Source organism: Neopsephotus bourkii, unplaced genomic scaffold, assembly GCF_033783945.1.
Source record: "Neopsephotus bourkii isolate Nb327-2 ecotype Australia unplaced genomic scaffold, CSIRO-AGI_Nbou_v1 NB_1792, whole genome shotgun sequence".
NCBI classification, from domain to species: Eukaryota; Metazoa; Chordata; class Aves; order Psittaciformes; family Psittacidae; genus Neopsephotus; species Neopsephotus bourkii.
Window position 1 is genome coordinate 12116520 of NW_026902266.1, and position 17242 is coordinate 12133761.

Sequence of the window (17242 nt, forward strand, 5' to 3'; positions counted from 1 at the left end):
ACCTTAAGATCATTAAATTCCAACCCTCCTGCCATGGGCAGGGACACCTCACTCTAAACCATATCACCCAAGGCCTCATCCAGCCTGGCCTTGAACACCACCAGGGATGGAGCATTCACAACTTCCCTGGGCAACCTATTCCAGTGCCTCACCAACCTAACAGGAAAGAATTTCCTCCTTTTATCCAATCTAAACTTCTCCTGTTTAAGTTTTAACCCATTACCCCTTGTCCCATCACTACAGTCCCTAATGAAGAGTCCCTCCCCAGCATCCCTGTAGGCCCTCTTCAGATACTGGAAGGCTGCTATGAGGTCTCCACGCAGCCTTCTCTTCTCCAGGCTGAACAGCCCCAACTTTCTCAGCCTATCTTCATACGGGAGGTGCTCCAGTCCCCTAATCATCCTCATGGCCCTCCTCTGGACTTGTTCCAACAGTTCCATGTCCTTTTTATGTTGAGGACACCAGAACTGCACACAATACTCCAAGTGAGGTCTCACGAGAGCAGAATAAAGGGGCAGGATCACCTCCTTCGACCTGCTGGTCACAGTCCTGTTGATGCAGCCCAGGATACAGTTGGCTTTCTGGGCTGTGAGCGCACACTGCAGCTGGCTCATGTTCATTTTCTCATTGACCAGCACCCTCAAGTCCTTCTCTGCAGGGCTGCTCTGAATCTCTTCCCTGCCCAGCCTGTATCTGTGTCTGGGATTGTTCCGACCCAGTCATGGTAGTGGTAGACTGTGTATCAACACAGGCCAGAGTCTTGGAGCCATGAAATATTTCCTAGCTATCAAAAAAAAAAAAAAAAAAAAGAGAAAAAGAAAGCTCTGCTATTAACAGTACAGTATAACTCACTGTCTAGTAGCTAGTGGAATATATAACCACCGGCCAATTTCTAAATTTCTCTGAATAAAAAATAGTTCCTAACCCAGTATAGAAAACACAATATAGGTGAGCAGTTCTATTACTATTTTTTTTAAGACTATGTTTTTCAGGCTGCTGGATCTAAAAAGAAACTTTCTTTCACATAATAACCTTCTTCACATACAAAAATAAATTATCCAAACCATTTATTCAAAAAATATTTGAAAAATTGCTAGTATTGTTCTTTTATAACAACTAATTTTTTTCTGTAACATTAAGGTTATCTGAGCTCTTTTTACTGTGAGACAGTTTTAATAAGAATAAACTTTTCAGACAAACATATCTACTGTACTTTATTTTTACCAAGTACTGTAAATGTCCCATACAACTGGAGATCTTTATTATGAAATCCCCACTTAAATCTACATAAAAGATCTTAAATATGACTGTTGAGATACAGTTAATGTTCCCCCCATCAAATATCTGATGCAGAAGAATGATACAGGTTTTAATAAATAAAACATTGAATTATGGTATGACAAAGGTACCCAAGAAAGTTATACAGTGCTCTATATATATAGACATTGGCATCTTTGTACCCTTCCTTAGGTATCTGCATGACAGTAGGTGGGTTGTTTGATATTTTTACTCACTTGTAAACAGACTTATTTCTTCTGTTTGTAAACAGACTTTTTAAAAAAGATAAGCAGCTACTGAATGGGAATAAGATATCAACATTAAGTTAGCAGAGATCTTCCAGCCAGGCAGAAAAAATGCTTTTCATTACATATTGAAGTGAATTCTGTGCAAATAGTTAACACACTGCATGTCATTAATATCATATTCCTAACTACTTATTAAAGATGAAAAATGAGCTGCATCATGGATATTTTATTTCAAGTAAATAATATCCCGTATTCTTCTGCAACAGTATTTATAACTAAAGATGTAATTATAAAAAAAAAACAGGTTTTCATATGTTAAGATAGAGAAAATATTCATCAGTATTTACAATCACCCACATTGAAAAGCACTGTGAAGTTCAGTGCACTTCATTTTGTATTTCTGTCAAGCAATGTACATTCTTCCACTTAAACTTCTGCTTCTAGACATTGTACAGTGGCCTCAGGCTTGGTTTTAGACTCTTCTGTATTTTTACCATTCTTTGTTTCCTTCTCAGCAGCTTTGTCATTTGACTTAGCCTCTTTAAGAGCAGTTGTTTCAACCATTTCTTTTTGCTGATTCTTGTTTGAAAATGGGAAGTTTTTTTTGTACCTTTGAGTAGAAAAAAAGGATAGTAAAGCAGAAACACTTGCATAGCTTGATAGTATCACTCAAGAAATAAAGTGAAAAATACCTAGAATTAACTTTCTTTGCCATACTGGAGCAAAAGTCTCACAGAAAATAGTGGGATGCTAGATCATTGTGCTTTCTCAAGCAGTGTGCTTTTAAAGCAATATTTTTGTATTTTTTTTTTTAAACAGACAATGTGTATTCAGGATTCTTGGTACGTAACAATAAAGCTATCTGGGCTGGGATGTGAGAAATGCACACAGCTTTCTGATACGATTTAGTGATGCACTGTGTTGAAAATCTTTCCACTTGATAAACGAGCTCTATTTATTTTTTTTTCTGGACACAATCATAGTCCAAGAATAAAAACTTTTACCTTGAGTCTGACAAAGAAAGAAACAAGAAGAAAACTGCATAAACGAACAGATGGACACTTCAGTGTTTTTATTTGGCATACTTGGAAATGTTTCACACTAGGTATGAATTACTAATCAAGAATAGGCAATATTTGTCTTTAGTTCCTTTCCTAAGGCAGGGAATGGCAACAGCAACAATAAACTGTATCTGCATAACAGCAGGGTTTAAGATTTTGTTCTTTGTGCTAAACTGTTATTACCATTAATTCTCTGCTCTTTAGCTATATATTTAAAATATTCACTGGTTGTACTCTAGGAGTTAAGTCAGTCCAAGAGAAAAAAAAAAAATAAAAGTACTTACTTTTTGATATAGCAGACTGCTAGAACAACTGAGATAATGAAGAAGATGACTGCCAGTACAAGAAGTGCAGTAGGGATGCCTGGAGATAAAAGTGGGATAAGCACAGAGTTTTTATATGTACTTAATTCTGACTTTCTAAAGGCTCATGAGTACAAACCCAGATTCTTCTAAAAACAGTCTAGAGTAAGAAGTACATAAACATCAACTCAACAATAGAGGCATTAGGAATCTCACAAGGTTAGTTATGCTACAGCTCATTTTCTTCAAAAGGCTAAAACCAGGTATTTAGGTAAACCCTGACAGATGTTTGTCTAACTTGCTCGTTGGAGGGTTTTTACAACTTGCCCAGACACCACATTTTTCTGATTAACTGTCCTTACAGTTGTAACGCTTTTCCTCATATTTAGTCCATTTCTCAGTGATTGTATAGTAGAATTACTTATTCACAGCTCGTATCTCAAGAACACCTCCATATTTGGAGAACAGCAACTTTCTTGGCTTTTTCTGTTTTTTATGAGCCTCCTGAGTTTTCCCTTATTACTCTGAGCACAGGCTGTTTGCTAATGCATTTCTCAGAAGTGTATTCATCCCAAATCCCATTAAGCAGAATAAGCTTCCACCATTTCATATTAAAATATTAATGAAAAGTTTAAGACAAGATCTTACTTCTACTTTAAAATTATTTAAAGATCCTCTGTCTTATAAGCTTTGCTTTTGCAAAACCCTAACACTCATATTCTGTGGATGCTGGAGTAGCAAACAAAAATAACAGTAGTTTTGCTACTAACATCTGCATAAGTAGTCCTTCTGATTAAATAGTTACCATAAACAGCCTTTACCTCCAAAGACAACAGCATTGTTCTTAAAAGCAGCATGGGAAGTATAATTAGGAGAATCAATTGGTGAGTATTCCTCTGGCATTTTTGTAGTAGTCCCCTCGGTTGGCAATATGGTTTCAGTTATACATATTACACGAAATTTTATATTTTTCAGGGTTTGTTCTGACTCAGTCACATTGGGCAATGCTGTGATGTTCTCAGTCAAATCAGAGCCTGACGATGCAGTTAAATCTGTTGGTGCACTTGATGAAGGTATAATGGTTGTAGTTGGGTCTGGTATACATGAATTAATCTGAACATCTGCAGCAGGGAAAAGAAATATATAGGAGTTGTGTTGGATGTTAGTTTTGTACTTACTGTACACACGTTTACTGAAATTGTTCCTCAGTTGTTCCCTTCTGGAAATTATTATTTGTTTATTCACAGAAGCCTTACCCAAATCAGGCACACCTATTTCAAACATGTGGCTACAACCCAGATTACCTACCTTTTATAATTGCTCACATATTTAAACACTTTTTTGAGCACGTGCAGGGTGCATTTTATGAATGCATACCAAGAACAAGGTTTCTTAGAACAGTACTTAGAATAATAGCGCATATAAAAACAACAGGATGACATCCTGCAGAGCAGGAGCCTTACCTACAGATCCAAGATTAAAAAAATATTTCTATTGTATTACATTTATGTTCAAAACATATGCATGCACTCTTGATACTTGGAAAACTATGATTTAATAGAAAGAAAAGTAGCCAATAAAACTTTCAGGTAAACCAGGCACCAGCGTGCATTATAAGTGTGACACAATTCTAATGGGGGCTAGAAAGAAACAAACTTCAGGCACATTCTGAAATTCAGTCATTTAAATGATGCAGATGTTGTCTATGTAAAAATATGGGTGCAAGTGGACTTTTATATGTAAATGAAAAAGTTGAGTTCTGAATCGGGCTCATGTGAAAATGTGAAGTTTTCCATATTCTGTAAAGCTATAAAAATTTCACTGAAGTAACAAGCAGATTACAACATAAATAACAGGGAAATGATGTAGGTACTGTTCTCCAAATGAATCCTCACGGGAAGCCTGATGACGCAGTTACATTCACAGAATAAATAGCTAAATGGCTTTTTACTTTTTCCACTATAGTTTTCAAGTGATTTTTGGCATTTCTTTGGCATGAAGAAAAATTGACAGAAAAAGCTTCTGCCAAATATTTTTTGGTAAGAAATGCCTGGAATAGGCAACAGTTAGGCAAATAAGATAAAGTGCAGAATAAACCTGATGTTAAGTATACATTATTTTCTAACCATTTGGCAAGCTTAACTTTCTTCACATACTGTAATAGTAAGCAAAGCAAATAATTTGGAATTACTTGCTACCTCCTTAGCATTAGCCAACCTACCCGACATTTCTGATGCAGAATGACACGTATTTCATACACTGAAACACCGTGTTGCATAGGAACAGAAAAAATAACACAACAAGAGCAGCTTCTTTTAGAGGATGTTGCCATAGTACTAATTCACCTATGCATTTATAAATAAAATCTATGGACTTTCTATAGAGAAAAACTAAGTTAGCCTAATCATGTAATTTTTAACTTTACAGGTCAGGTGATAAGTCAGTATTTAGCAGTGCTTTCTCTGCAGTGCTTTCTTGTCAGCAGACACTGAATAAGCCAACTACTTATATTACCTACCTTTATTCACAAAAATGGCCCAGGATCATGAAAAAAGTTGCAGTGAGGGAGGCATGGCCTTTTCCCTAAAAGCTTTATCCTCAGTCTCGTAAGCTCCAGTGTTCACAGCCACTAGACACTCAGATGTTTATATCTTTGCATGAGTATATCTTGCATACCTATCTCTTTCTCCTGCTCTTTCCAACTCTTGTTCATATATCTTTCCTGAAAAATTCCAGGATTTTGTACATAATGTCTTGCTCTTCTCATCTAGAAGTCATCGACAAGGTCTAGCGATTGATAAGAAATAATTGACTGAACCTGTGTATATGGTCTAATTACTGGGATAGTTGTTATGTAATAACCGCAGATATGGTATACCAGCAGGAACACAATGCCTCTAGTTAAATACTGCTTTTCAGTTAATACCACACAAGTCATTCAGCAAAATACTGATCTATTGTGCTGAAAAGATCTCACTTATATCAAAGCTCAAGTTCCATTGTTGTGTCTTCAATCAGGGAATAGACAGTCAAGAATGAGGTGGAAGGACAGGTCTTTTCACATGTGGGATGATGCTTATTAAAGGAAGCTGTTTGACTTTACTGACAATAGATTGGGAATCTAGTTCTGTGGTCTCTTGGCTGTTCTACCTTATATTTTAATTTAGTTTAATGGATAAATTTCCTTTAATCATAAAACAGTCAGCTTTTCCTGAAGTACCCCACTCTTGGTCATTTTGCAAGAAAACACACACCACCCAGACATCCTGGATAAAGATTTAATTTGCTGTCCTTCAAATTCATATGCGTAAATAATCAAAACCTACTGAGAGCATTGTCTTGACATTACAGAATGGTTAAAGCAACTCTTCTTCAGGAGCTTCCATGGCAGCACCAGATTATTAATTGGGATTAACTAAAGTGACCATTTTGTATTTCTTTAAAGCTACAGAGCTAAGTACAGCTTGTCAGCATTTAAGACTGGGGGGGAAGTGCCAACAGATTGTAGGAAGTCATTATGATTTTTTCATGCAGATACTTAAAAAATAATAAAACCCAAACCAAAACACAAAAAGTGTAGTTGTCATGCTCACATACCTGAGGAGTTGAAGCAGTAAACCATAAATGTTTTGAAGGGTTCAGCATACCATCGCACTAGTCCAACATTGCCCTTGCCACATTTCTTGTTGGATGTTATTCGAGGAATGACAACCAATCCATCTTTCACCCATCCATAGCTACAATGAAAATATCAGTCCTTTAAATATTAGATTTATCTCCAGCCTCAGATGTGTGTAAAGGTGTTCACCAAAGGTAACAAGACACTAACAAATGTCATATACCTGCAAGTTTCAAAGCCATGTTTCAGAGCATTTTCAACTTGATCTCTACTTGCCAGTTGTAGATTCAGTTGATTACATGCATTACTTGCTTCTGAGAAATTCACTTTTTCCTCAAGATAAATTCCTACACCTCTGATCCTGCAAGGTGAAAGAATGGAACCTGTAATTTAGACATAAATATTCAAGGTTAGTATCCGAATATTAACATTTATTCCTCCTGAAGAATTTAGGATCACGTTAAACTAAATTGAACACTGTTAAAAGTTTCTAGCTTGAGGATAGTAGAAAACAAATTTCTAGCAAAAGAAGACATACCTTAGGACATATTAACACAATAATCGAGTTTAAAGGGGTTTGGCTGTTATTAGGCTAAAGACATAAACAGTTGGCATTTGAGTCATTATCTGGTGTCATTTTCTTACTAAAGGCACTCTTATTTGTCATGCATATACATGCAAAATGGAAGGAGTCATCCATTCATGCAAGGGTTTTTTTTCCCTTTTTTTCTTTTTTAATTAAAATGATGAAACTAACAGTTGCACTGCAGCACTGATTCCGTCAGTACACCACTCCTACCAGCATGAGTTCTATCTAAGACATTACATGTAATTTTTCATGTAATAAACATGCCAATAAGAAAATACACCTATAAAGATTTATCATTTTTATGTTCCTTATGGCTCCTAAACTTTTTTTTTTCTTCCTAGCTAGCATGATGCTTCCACCCTGCAGCCACTGTAAAGTGTTTAATTTACTGAAAGCTTGGAAGTCAACAGGAAAATAGGGGGTAGGCTAGGTGAATTTATGACCATTTTCCCCATTTTTCCTCCATAGGTGGTTCATCCAGCTTTTTTAGATAGCCACAGCTGGCACACTGTTCCTGACACTTGCACTGGGAAATGCAGACCTTAGATCTGATTACACCTGCTCTCTACTTTCTTAGTCTGTGTTAAGGACATGGGGTAGGATTCAGGATTGGACACACCAAGGAGGAAGGATATTATTCTTTTGCCTCCATATTTCACCAGAGGCATATATTGGAAAACAGATATTTTTTTTTAGTTACATACAGTAATTGCCACATTAAATGAAACATTTCAACATTTTAATTGCAAACATTTCAGATAACCAACAGTCACAGATGTTACTTTCTTTGCTCAATATGCTTTTCAGACTGTGTGCACACCGGGTATGTACACTGATGAATAATTCATAAAAATCTATGCATCAGAATACAGGCAATCCACAACTCTCAAGGCAGGATGAAGCGATGCCTGCAGATTCCCTACATGATTTCTTAGCAACAGAGGTTGAATTGAATTTTATGAATGAAAAGATGAACTAGCAGCCAAGCCACTCCCATGATGAGAAGGGGATGGAAAGATGACTAAGCTTGTGTGGAGTGCTCCAAGTAAGATAAGCATTTCACTCCTGCTGCCATGGAGTGTGGTAGGATGGGAAATGGTTTCTGGTGAGAGATGCATCTCTACTGTCCTTACACTCAGTTTGATTGGATTTAAATTTTTGGAAGAGCAATCATTGAATTGTTAGGTGGATTTATTTCAGCAGTGATGAAGGCTGTGGCCTCCCATTAACACTTCCTGGCATGGTGTAGGTCATCACATGGCAGATGAACCACTGAACACTTGAACGCTCCCCATAGCCAAATCATGGCTGCATCCAGCCCCAACTTGAACATAAGACAAGCCCAAACATATCGCATAAGGATGCAGAGAAGCCACATTGCACAATGAAGATGTGTCTTTAGGCATCAGGGACCTCAAGTCTACCCAGATAGTCCCAGTGTGAATCCTTAGCTGTCAAATTTCTTCCTTCCTGTTTCCCTGTCTTTGTGAATGTTCTGCATCTCTTAATTGTGGCCAAAGTAGTCTTGTGCAGTGAGGTCAAACTGGATCAGGCTTCATAAAGAGATGGTCAATGTGCCAGGCCTGTCAGTGTTTTAAGAGGCTTTTTGGACAATGCCCTTAACATGCTCTAACTTGTTCAGCCATCAATTTTTCAAGCAGGTGGACTAGATGATCATGGAAGATTACTTCCAGCAGAAATAGTATATTCTATTCCAGGTGTTCCAGTGTTAAGTTTCCTTGATTCCTTCTTGCTAACAGTCAACTCTCCCCGTCCTCATGAGAATGATTTCTGTTTTCCTGAATAATTCCCTGTCTTAGCTGCTGGGGCACATTCCACAATTTCTCTGTCCTAGTTTCTAAGACCCCACTCCTCCTCTAGGGTTTATGCTTAATTACTCCTTTTCATGCTCAGAATTCCTTCTTATCACTTAGTTCGTTATTTTCCTACCTTCAGATTTGACTCAGTATAGCTATTTAAAAATGCAATGTTGAGAATGGAAGTTTCTCAATGACCAACTTCATAAATTTCAAATAAAGCTGAGCAGCTGGATGAATGGAATTTCCTGAAACCTAAGAAAGTTCCCTAGATACTTGTAAACGGTTGCAGTGTTTGGTCAGTCAAACATATACAAATATTTTTACATGAGAATTGCATGATACATAATAATTGCTTCATTACATAGCATAATATAAAACTTTAGTACTGTAAAATTAAATCTGAAGAGATAAGAAAAGAGACTCTATAGGAAATGGACCAAAACTGACCTTGACCTTTGCCAAGCCTTTTTAAAACAAAACAGTGAAGTAAAATAAATGTTTTGTAAAAGTTACCAATTTCAATCTAAATTCTAGGTGGGTTTACAATATGAAAAAGAAGTCCAGAAAGAGAACAATAGCCTCTTCAAGTCTTTTTATTTCTTCTTAAATCACACCTGAACTCTGTTATAAAGATGGCTGAGATTGTATGAGAGACAGACTAATCCTTGATATTATCCTTTTTGGTCCACAGGCTGAACACAGCTATATTTTAAGCTTTGCTCCTTTTAGTTAACCTACAAATAACAGGACATTCTCCTCAGTATTTTGATCTTGTGTGAAAAATAAGCTTTTCTGAGAAAGGTGGAAAGAATCTCACAAGATGACAAAGTTGTCATAGGACAGGAAGAAAAGTAATTTTTGTAAGCTCTGGGTATTGGCTCTGTTGTGCATTATTTCTCTTCTTACTTTTTGGGGGGAAGCTGTTGTTTCTGTCACTTTTGTCTTGCACCAGGCCCTCACTCTCCGTTATTAGAGACTTTCCTTTGGCTGCTGATGTCAGGGAGCAGCAAGAATGAGGCTGTCCCACAAGGAAAGAGGAGTCAGGAGCTGAAGGTGACCACAGCACAGTGCACACATCACTGACCAGGGCACAGTCCCATAGTACCTGAACAGTGGTGGCAGTGGCAGGTTTCACTGGCAGCCCCAGAGAGAGCAAGACAATGAATCAGATGCAGAGGTCATCCAGAAGGTCCATCCTGGAGATAAGACTACAAGCAATAAGACTCAAGCATTTAATTCTCTCAGTCCAGGTTTCCTTCAGAAGCCTTTTAGCAGATCAGAAAATAAATTGTCTGCAGCAATGGTGTATGCCCTTTCGCACTGGTAGAACAAGTATTTACTTCTTGCAAATTACAGTGAAACATCTGGAAACATCTGATGTACATTGAGGTATCAGAAGATATCCTAGTAGCCTCTGCAGTTAGAATAGATTGCATTAATTGTGAAGTCTGAAGAAGACATTCAAATTTTACTAACATATAAAAGAAAGGAGTATTACATGACCTTGACTGAAAAGAAAAAAAAAGGTTTATATAATAGTGTTTGAGGGCTGTCTAAGAACTGTGTGATAAAGTTGATGTTGGCTATTCCCTATGTTTTCAAACAAATAGTTTAGACAAAATAGGAACTTTTGTACTGTATTAACCAGAGACAGGCGTGACTGGTCTGGAGATGAACAGCAAGATCCCTGCCACATGTTTCCTTTAATCTTGCAAATCAAGACAGCATCAGGATGTTGCTAAATTGGAGAAAAGCGCTTTGCTTTAAAGATGGCATTTTAGCAGACACACACAATTAGCTTCATGAATGTTTTGCTCTTTGAGGATTGTACAAAACTGTTTGCTCTTGTATTTTAAGTAATACAAAATAAAATCACATTTCAATAGATCAGAACTTAATCCTCAATGCAATACCAAAGCTTTAAAACAAGCAGTTCTGTAGCATTTATCCCATAATGCTACAACATTTAGACAGTAATTAAATCACACTAACAATGAAAGCTCCCCTATATGCTAGAGTAGTTTTCATTGCACTGTATTCTCAAAACCCTGTGGTTTCCTATGCCAGAAACAAGTTTACACACACTCTTTGCCCCCCATTTTTGTTTGCAAGCCTAGTTACTTTTTTTCCAAGTACTTTACTGTTCAACTAGGAGACTAAAAAGTGGAACTTTACGTACCTGTTATAAAGTAATTTTGAGCCATGAATGTTGCAGCCCAGACAAAAAATACTGCAGAGGTAACTCCAAAATAAGTTGCCATTGTCACCAACTCAAAAAAATTAAGAAATTCAAGGTGATTGTCTCATCTGCTAAGAAAAGCTAAGGTATTGGTGCTGTCAGATCACCTTCGAGATGACTTCAGCTGTCACCGCACTGCTTTGTGAAAAGAATGTCAGAGCAAATGTGTTGACCGTCCCACTCAAATGTGAGGTCACTTAGTGGAAATCCCTAATCCCCCTTTACGCTTTCTTTCATGTAGGGCTTGCTGGAAAATTTAACTACTGCTGACTCAGAAAACACAGCTGAGGAAGGGAGATAAGACTGTTAGACTGCTAAGTCAGTAAACACTGACAGAACTTTTTCTTTTGCTATTTTTTCCTGTTTTACTGATTAACAGCTCATTACTCATGTTGTCTATTCATCTGGTAAATAAAACAAATTCCCTATTGTATCACAGCATGCCAGGCACGAGTTTTCTTTTGGAATTGAAACGGCAACCGTTCCCTCGTATCCTACACTTCTTGATGCAGTACTTCTACCTTCCTTTACGTTAGACTTCCAATGCAAAAATAGGTACCGTAACACAGAGATAATATATCTAGTATTGAACAGATTTGGAGCTATGCTACCATAAATGGGGTTCCTGCTGCCTTTTGTGAAGTTGAAACAAATAGGGATTCCAATAGCCTCATGCAAAATACAGATGAACCTTATAGCTGTAATGGGAAACATTCAGGAAGTCTTAGCAAAGAAACTCAGATTATTTTTTTTGCAGAGATTCCAACAAACAGAGTGGGAATGGAGTTCAAGAGATCAGTTAGTTCGCTTTACTGTCAGTAGGATCAGCTGTATTTATGTTATTCCCGATGGATGTTTGTTTAACCTGTTCTTAAAGACTTCCAGTGTCAAATTCCTAATGTGTCCTCAAATGCTCTATTCCAGTGCTTCACTCTACTGTTAAAAGGTAAAGTGAGTGAAGAGGCATAAATACTTATGCCTCCACTCCCACTTTTCTTTCAACTAAGAAACCCCCACTTACTCACTCTCTCTAGCTGAGGCCTTGCCAGTACCAAGTACTGATTAATAAATTACTTTACTTGCTTATACAATTCGGAATGGTATGAGCCTTTTTTCTGCAACAGGATAATTTTGTTACATCATGTTTACATTGTGATACAGTCTAGAGGTTCTATATCCCGGTACTGTTTTCAAGGTCCTGTAAACACAAGTGTAACAGTAGCTACCTCTTTAAACTGTGGTTTGCATTGTGGAAAGTTCCTGCTTAATATATTAAGGTAGTATTAGTTTTTATATGGGCACATACCCAATCTCGTATAGCAACCTATAATATGGTTATGGGTATACTAATAATCTAGACAGGCATCTACAGGGACCAGTGGAGAATGCTGTGGATTAATGAAATGGTGTCTTCTTGAGCAATAATAAATGAAAATTGGATTGTGTTTGGGCTGCAGTTTGGAACTGAATGGTGATGAAGCTCCTTGAGGTCTTAAGACAAATTTCTTGCTACAATTTCTAGTCACTCCTTTATTGTGTTGTACTTACCTGCCTCTACAAAGTGATGGCAATCTGAAATACTGTAATCAGACTTACACTCATTGAAGCAGGTTCTAGGTGGATTCACTTGCATTTACAATATAGGAACAGAAACTAATAGTTATTCTGTGGCTGTCATAAACTACTAGGTGGTGTTTGTAAAACACTGAGAACATTAAACAAAGTCTTACCATCTCCATGCTTACCTAGAACTGCTAAGTATTTCCTACCATAAAATAAAAAGCTGGGTCCTACCATGTTTTAACACTTTTTTGCCTATTATCCTTACTGTTGCAAAGTTCCTTTAGTCAAATTCTATCCATGCTATTGGTGTTTAGTAGTCTTTTTAGCTGCAAAAATGAGATAAACACCTTTGTAATACCAAACAAAAATATAAGCTCCTTCCTGTGGATTTGTAAGAGGAAACTACAGATTAGGAGAGGGAGAAAAGAATTTCAGGATGATGAAGTGATAATAAAATTAACTTTTTTTTTTATTTTGTCCAGTTTATTTTTTATATTTCAGCTGTTCCAAAACTGTGTGGAAGAATCAGCTATCTAGACTGTAAAAGTACAAAGGGTTTTTAACCTGTTTGTAGGTCTTCATCATAACTTGAATGATGAAAAAAAGATAATTAAACATTCAGTATAAGGCTGTAATTGACCTCAATACTTAGAGTAAACTGTAAGGAAAATTCCCAACATCTTGTGTCAGCATGTTTTAAAATGCTGATGAGGGCTGCTAAACAGAAAAGATTCTGAAGTGACATTTCTATTCTTTCTGGGAATAGATAGCATTTTCTCCTTCCCTCAGGTATGGCCGTTCAGCTCCCCACAAAGCCCAGGCTTCCCAGACCTCTCAAGCCTACAAGAAGATAAAGTAAAGAATCCTAATCTTTCACTCAGTCTCTTTTGGTTACAGATTTCCCTTGTGGCTTCCCATGTTCAATCTCCTCAGTGAAAGGCAGCATCCCTCAGAAGCAGGAGTTAAACTCTCTCCAGGATATTTCAGTTTCTTCTCTCATCTTTCTAGGGCATGACAGGGATGACCCTGCATACACTTTCTCTATTGAAACAGGAGTTTGCTTGCTTTGTCTACATAATTTTCCTGAAGAACTGAAAGACTAAGAACAAGATCTTTGCTGTGTGTACCATGGCACTACACTATGCAGTAAAGACAAGGCAGTATGTATTTCATAAAAAGATAGCCATTAATATGCAGAGTGCATGTAAAAACCCAAATCTTTAAAGCAGCAACACTGAGGACTTTGAAACCATACTTTTATTTCAAAACTCAAGTATGTGATACTATACAGTACAATACCAGCACACTTGTGCAAAATCTTACAATAGTACAAATTTAAATATGATACACAAAAATAGTGCCCTTTTAAATTCCTTTTACTAGAAACATATGTGCTGTGCAGGAAAAACAATAAACGTGTCTTGATAAAGCAGAAAAATAAATATTGCACCTCAAGAAAACTATTTCAGTGTTAATAGCATAAATAATAGATCTATTTCTTGTTATTTGATGTGATCTTTCAACACAGAAGAGATTGGTTTGTTGGGTTTTTTTTCCAGATAAAGAAAACTAATATCCAACAGATAAAATCACACTTAGAATAGTTTTTGAGCTCAATCTAGTTTCTTATTAAAAAAGTGTCTTCATTAACTAACTGAAAAAAATAAGCAAAAGTATTTAACGTGCTATTAGTCATTGTGGTTCATTATTTTTAGTGGACAGTTTGCTCAAAGTAGTTATAAAAAGAACAACCTTTTGTTTTTTTTATAAAAAAAAATTATCTTCATCTTTTCATCCCTATTAAAATCTCCTGACTCTTTCAGTACATTCCCCACAACTAATAACTTTGTGAATAAATTATACTTGCCTTAGACATGCAAGTAGTTCAGTTCACACCAGTACAACTACTTATAGAAATCTGCCTTTGTGCATTAAGTCCACAAAAAGTGTGATGTATTTCAAGATGGGATGGAGACCTTATTCATCCACTGACCAAAAAAACCTTAGCACATACTTAACATGAAGCAGTTCAAGTGTCCTGTTGATATCAATAACTTTCTACATTTCTTTACAATAATGTGTTGGACCCATATCAATGGAGATGTAAATCAGAGCAAATTAATTTAATTATAGGTACTGTTAATTATTTTTACTCATTGTAGTTCAACATTTCCGCAATCATAGTCAAATTTGCATCATAGTTTTTGGCACAGGGGATTCTGAATCTTCAGGACTATTTATGTTCAATTTTTATTGCCTTATTATCAATGCTATTTGTAAAGAATATTAAGTTAAATAAGCTGATTTTAATAAAGAAGTATTCAAAGAGAAATTGACAAGTTTCTTTAAATACTGGAAGTATTTAAAATACTGAAAGTATGTGAAATGTTGCAGTAGTTCTTCATAGTCAGATATTTTAACTGAACCAAACAGATACCAAATAATTTACAAGAAGCTGTCTTCTGTCTTATTCTTTAACAATTATAGTTTTAGACCAAATGACACTTTCCCATTATCCTTTTTGAACTTTCTTAAGCACACTCCTCAACAACATGTACTTTAAAATAAAAAACCAAACCTCCCAACTGCTTATAGACCCCAACCTCCCCCACCCAAAAAAAAAAAAAGTGATGATGATTTTTTTTTATTAAACTTGTTATTAATTTTTTTAATGGCAAAAGATGTAACAAATGAAATTCACCAGCAGGATATTTGTTACTAGTGCCAGATATATGAATTAAATTTCAGAGTTAGAAACCTGGTTTCTTTGATAGCTTGAGGTTCAGTGTTTACACTAACAAACAAGACAATAATAACTGCATCTGAACTGAAATAACAGTACTTCACAACATACTTATCCTTCAGCTGTAAACAGACTTGTTAATCAGACAGAAATTGACAGAAAAATGCAAGACACAAGTGCTATCAGGTATCAAACTGATTTTGATATTGTGGTTACATTCAAGCATATAGTTATGGAAAGACATAGTTCATCTTCAATCAGAAGTGACTGAAGTTCAGCAGGTACATATGGTATACCTTTAGTGACATGCATTTTCGTCTCAGAGCTTTGATACATTTATTTGATGGTATCGTCTGTGCCACCTAGACACAGTTTGTTGTGTATCCCATTTGAAAAAAAAAGTGGTGGTCCAATTCTTAAAGTATACCATAAAACACATTTATGCATGTACTTAGTTTTCTATTTAAATAATTATACAGATAATTGCTCCTGTAAAATAACTTTATCATCAAGGCATTTAGTCTGACAATACAACCATAACCTTCCATAGAAGAGCTTCTATTTCTACCTACCCAATAATCATGAAAAAGGAAGCAGATTAGTCTCTTGAAACCCAAAGGACTTAAATGCCATTAGTACTTCAACAATCACTAATAAATTCAGGGAATGCAAAGCATTAACTGCAAATGCAGGTTTATGATTTTCTTCAAAGTCATAGCAGAGCTATTACTGTCCTGTGCAAACCATTTCTTTTCAATGTCTTGCTGATGGCTGATTACTGCCACAACTTTATCATGATTCAGTATTACTTTATTTGTATCAGTCATATACACTAAAAAGACAGATAGGATTATTTATCAGATTGTCATTTTGATAAGGTATGTTCACAGTGTATCCCCAGACCTCATGGTGTGGAGTAACTCTCTTGTCTAACAGACTGCATTTAACAGCTATAAGGATGACTAAGCACTACCTCTAACAACAGTTTTCCAATATGCATACTTGCTCAGGTACCGTAAGTACATGGTTGTTCCTTTATTATTCAGTGCGTTGCTCATGTTGAAATCCTGAGTTCCACCAGGAATGTTGATGGGCAGCAGAACAGCTAGCCTTCCCTTCAGGTCCCTCTGATTTTTCATCACAGGAGTTGAATGAATTGTAGATTCCCAACACCACAGCAAAAATTACTATTGCAGCCACTACCAGCCATACCACATTCCAGTGTTTACACAGTTTGGGGTACAGTATATGTAAATAATTAATGATGACTTCAAGTCTGCTGTAAAATGAAAAGAAAACTGTTATAGATTAATCATATGCAAATTTATTATCTTAAGCTTTTCAGTTCGAGAAGTTTCACAGATGTATGGATAGATGTATGGTGCACCACTTTTCTTCCAAATACAAACACATTGTCAAAGAAGAATCAGACTATTAAGTTCTTTTAAGAAGAGCTGTACACTCAGATATGGGTGATATTTGCAAGACAGCTGAAGACCAAAAACTTAATTTCTATTTCTCCAACCTGTCAACTGGCAAATCTCAGAGCTTGATCTGATGTAAAATTCTGCACTGTTCATACCTTGCTCAACTAAACTAAACATTAGAACACACTGTAAACATTTCTTCCTAAGAGTTTCATGACCACTGAAATGGCCGCCTTTATGAATATGGCTGAAATCTCAAATTACACATGTTTGTAACTGTATTGGTTATGGAATGGAAATTAATTTTTCTGGATCAGGTGATCAGGTAAGGATCCCCACCTTAGCCTGGGATT

The 17242-nt window shown here is 36.3% G+C and overlaps 2 protein-coding genes across 2 annotated transcripts in view; both read right to left on the bottom strand.

The window, feature by feature from the left end:
- Positions 1–951: 951 nt before the first annotated feature.
- LYVE1 (lymphatic vessel endothelial hyaluronan receptor 1) lies at positions 952–11888 on the bottom strand. Its single transcript, XM_061380459.1, has 6 exons — positions 11097–11888; positions 6732–6891; positions 6487–6626; positions 3711–4010; positions 2872–2950; positions 952–2136 (listed from the first exon to the last, which is right to left on the bottom strand). Exons 1-6 carry the CDS (start codon positions 11176–11178, stop codon positions 1953–1955), a joined length of 945 nt encoding a protein of 314 aa, XP_061236443.1. The 5' UTR covers positions 11179–11888; the 3' UTR covers positions 952–1952.
- Positions 11889–13958: 2070 nt separating this feature from the next.
- Positions 13959–17242, bottom strand: part of IRAG1 (inositol 1,4,5-triphosphate receptor associated 1) — a 114622-nt gene continuing 111338 nt past the window's right edge. The window contains exon 22 of the mRNA XM_061380444.1: positions 13959–16741. Coding sequence (XP_061236428.1) covers positions 16501–16741 — 241 coding nt within the window. The 3' untranslated portion in view covers positions 13959–16500. The remainder of the gene's footprint in view (positions 16742–17242) is intronic.

Coding starts and splice junctions, on each gene's coding strand:
- LYVE1 (XM_061380459.1), bottom strand. CDS start 11,178: ATGGCAACTTATTTTGGAGTTACCTCTGCAGTATTTTTTGTCTGGGCT. Junction 6,627..6,731: donor CATGGCTTTGAAACTTGCAG/GTATATGACATT, acceptor TTTTCATTGTAG/CTATGGATGGGTGAAAGATG. Junction 4,011..6,486: donor TTACTGCTTCAACTCCTCAG/GTATGTGAGCAT, acceptor TCCCTGCTGCAG/ATGTTCAGATTAATTCATGT.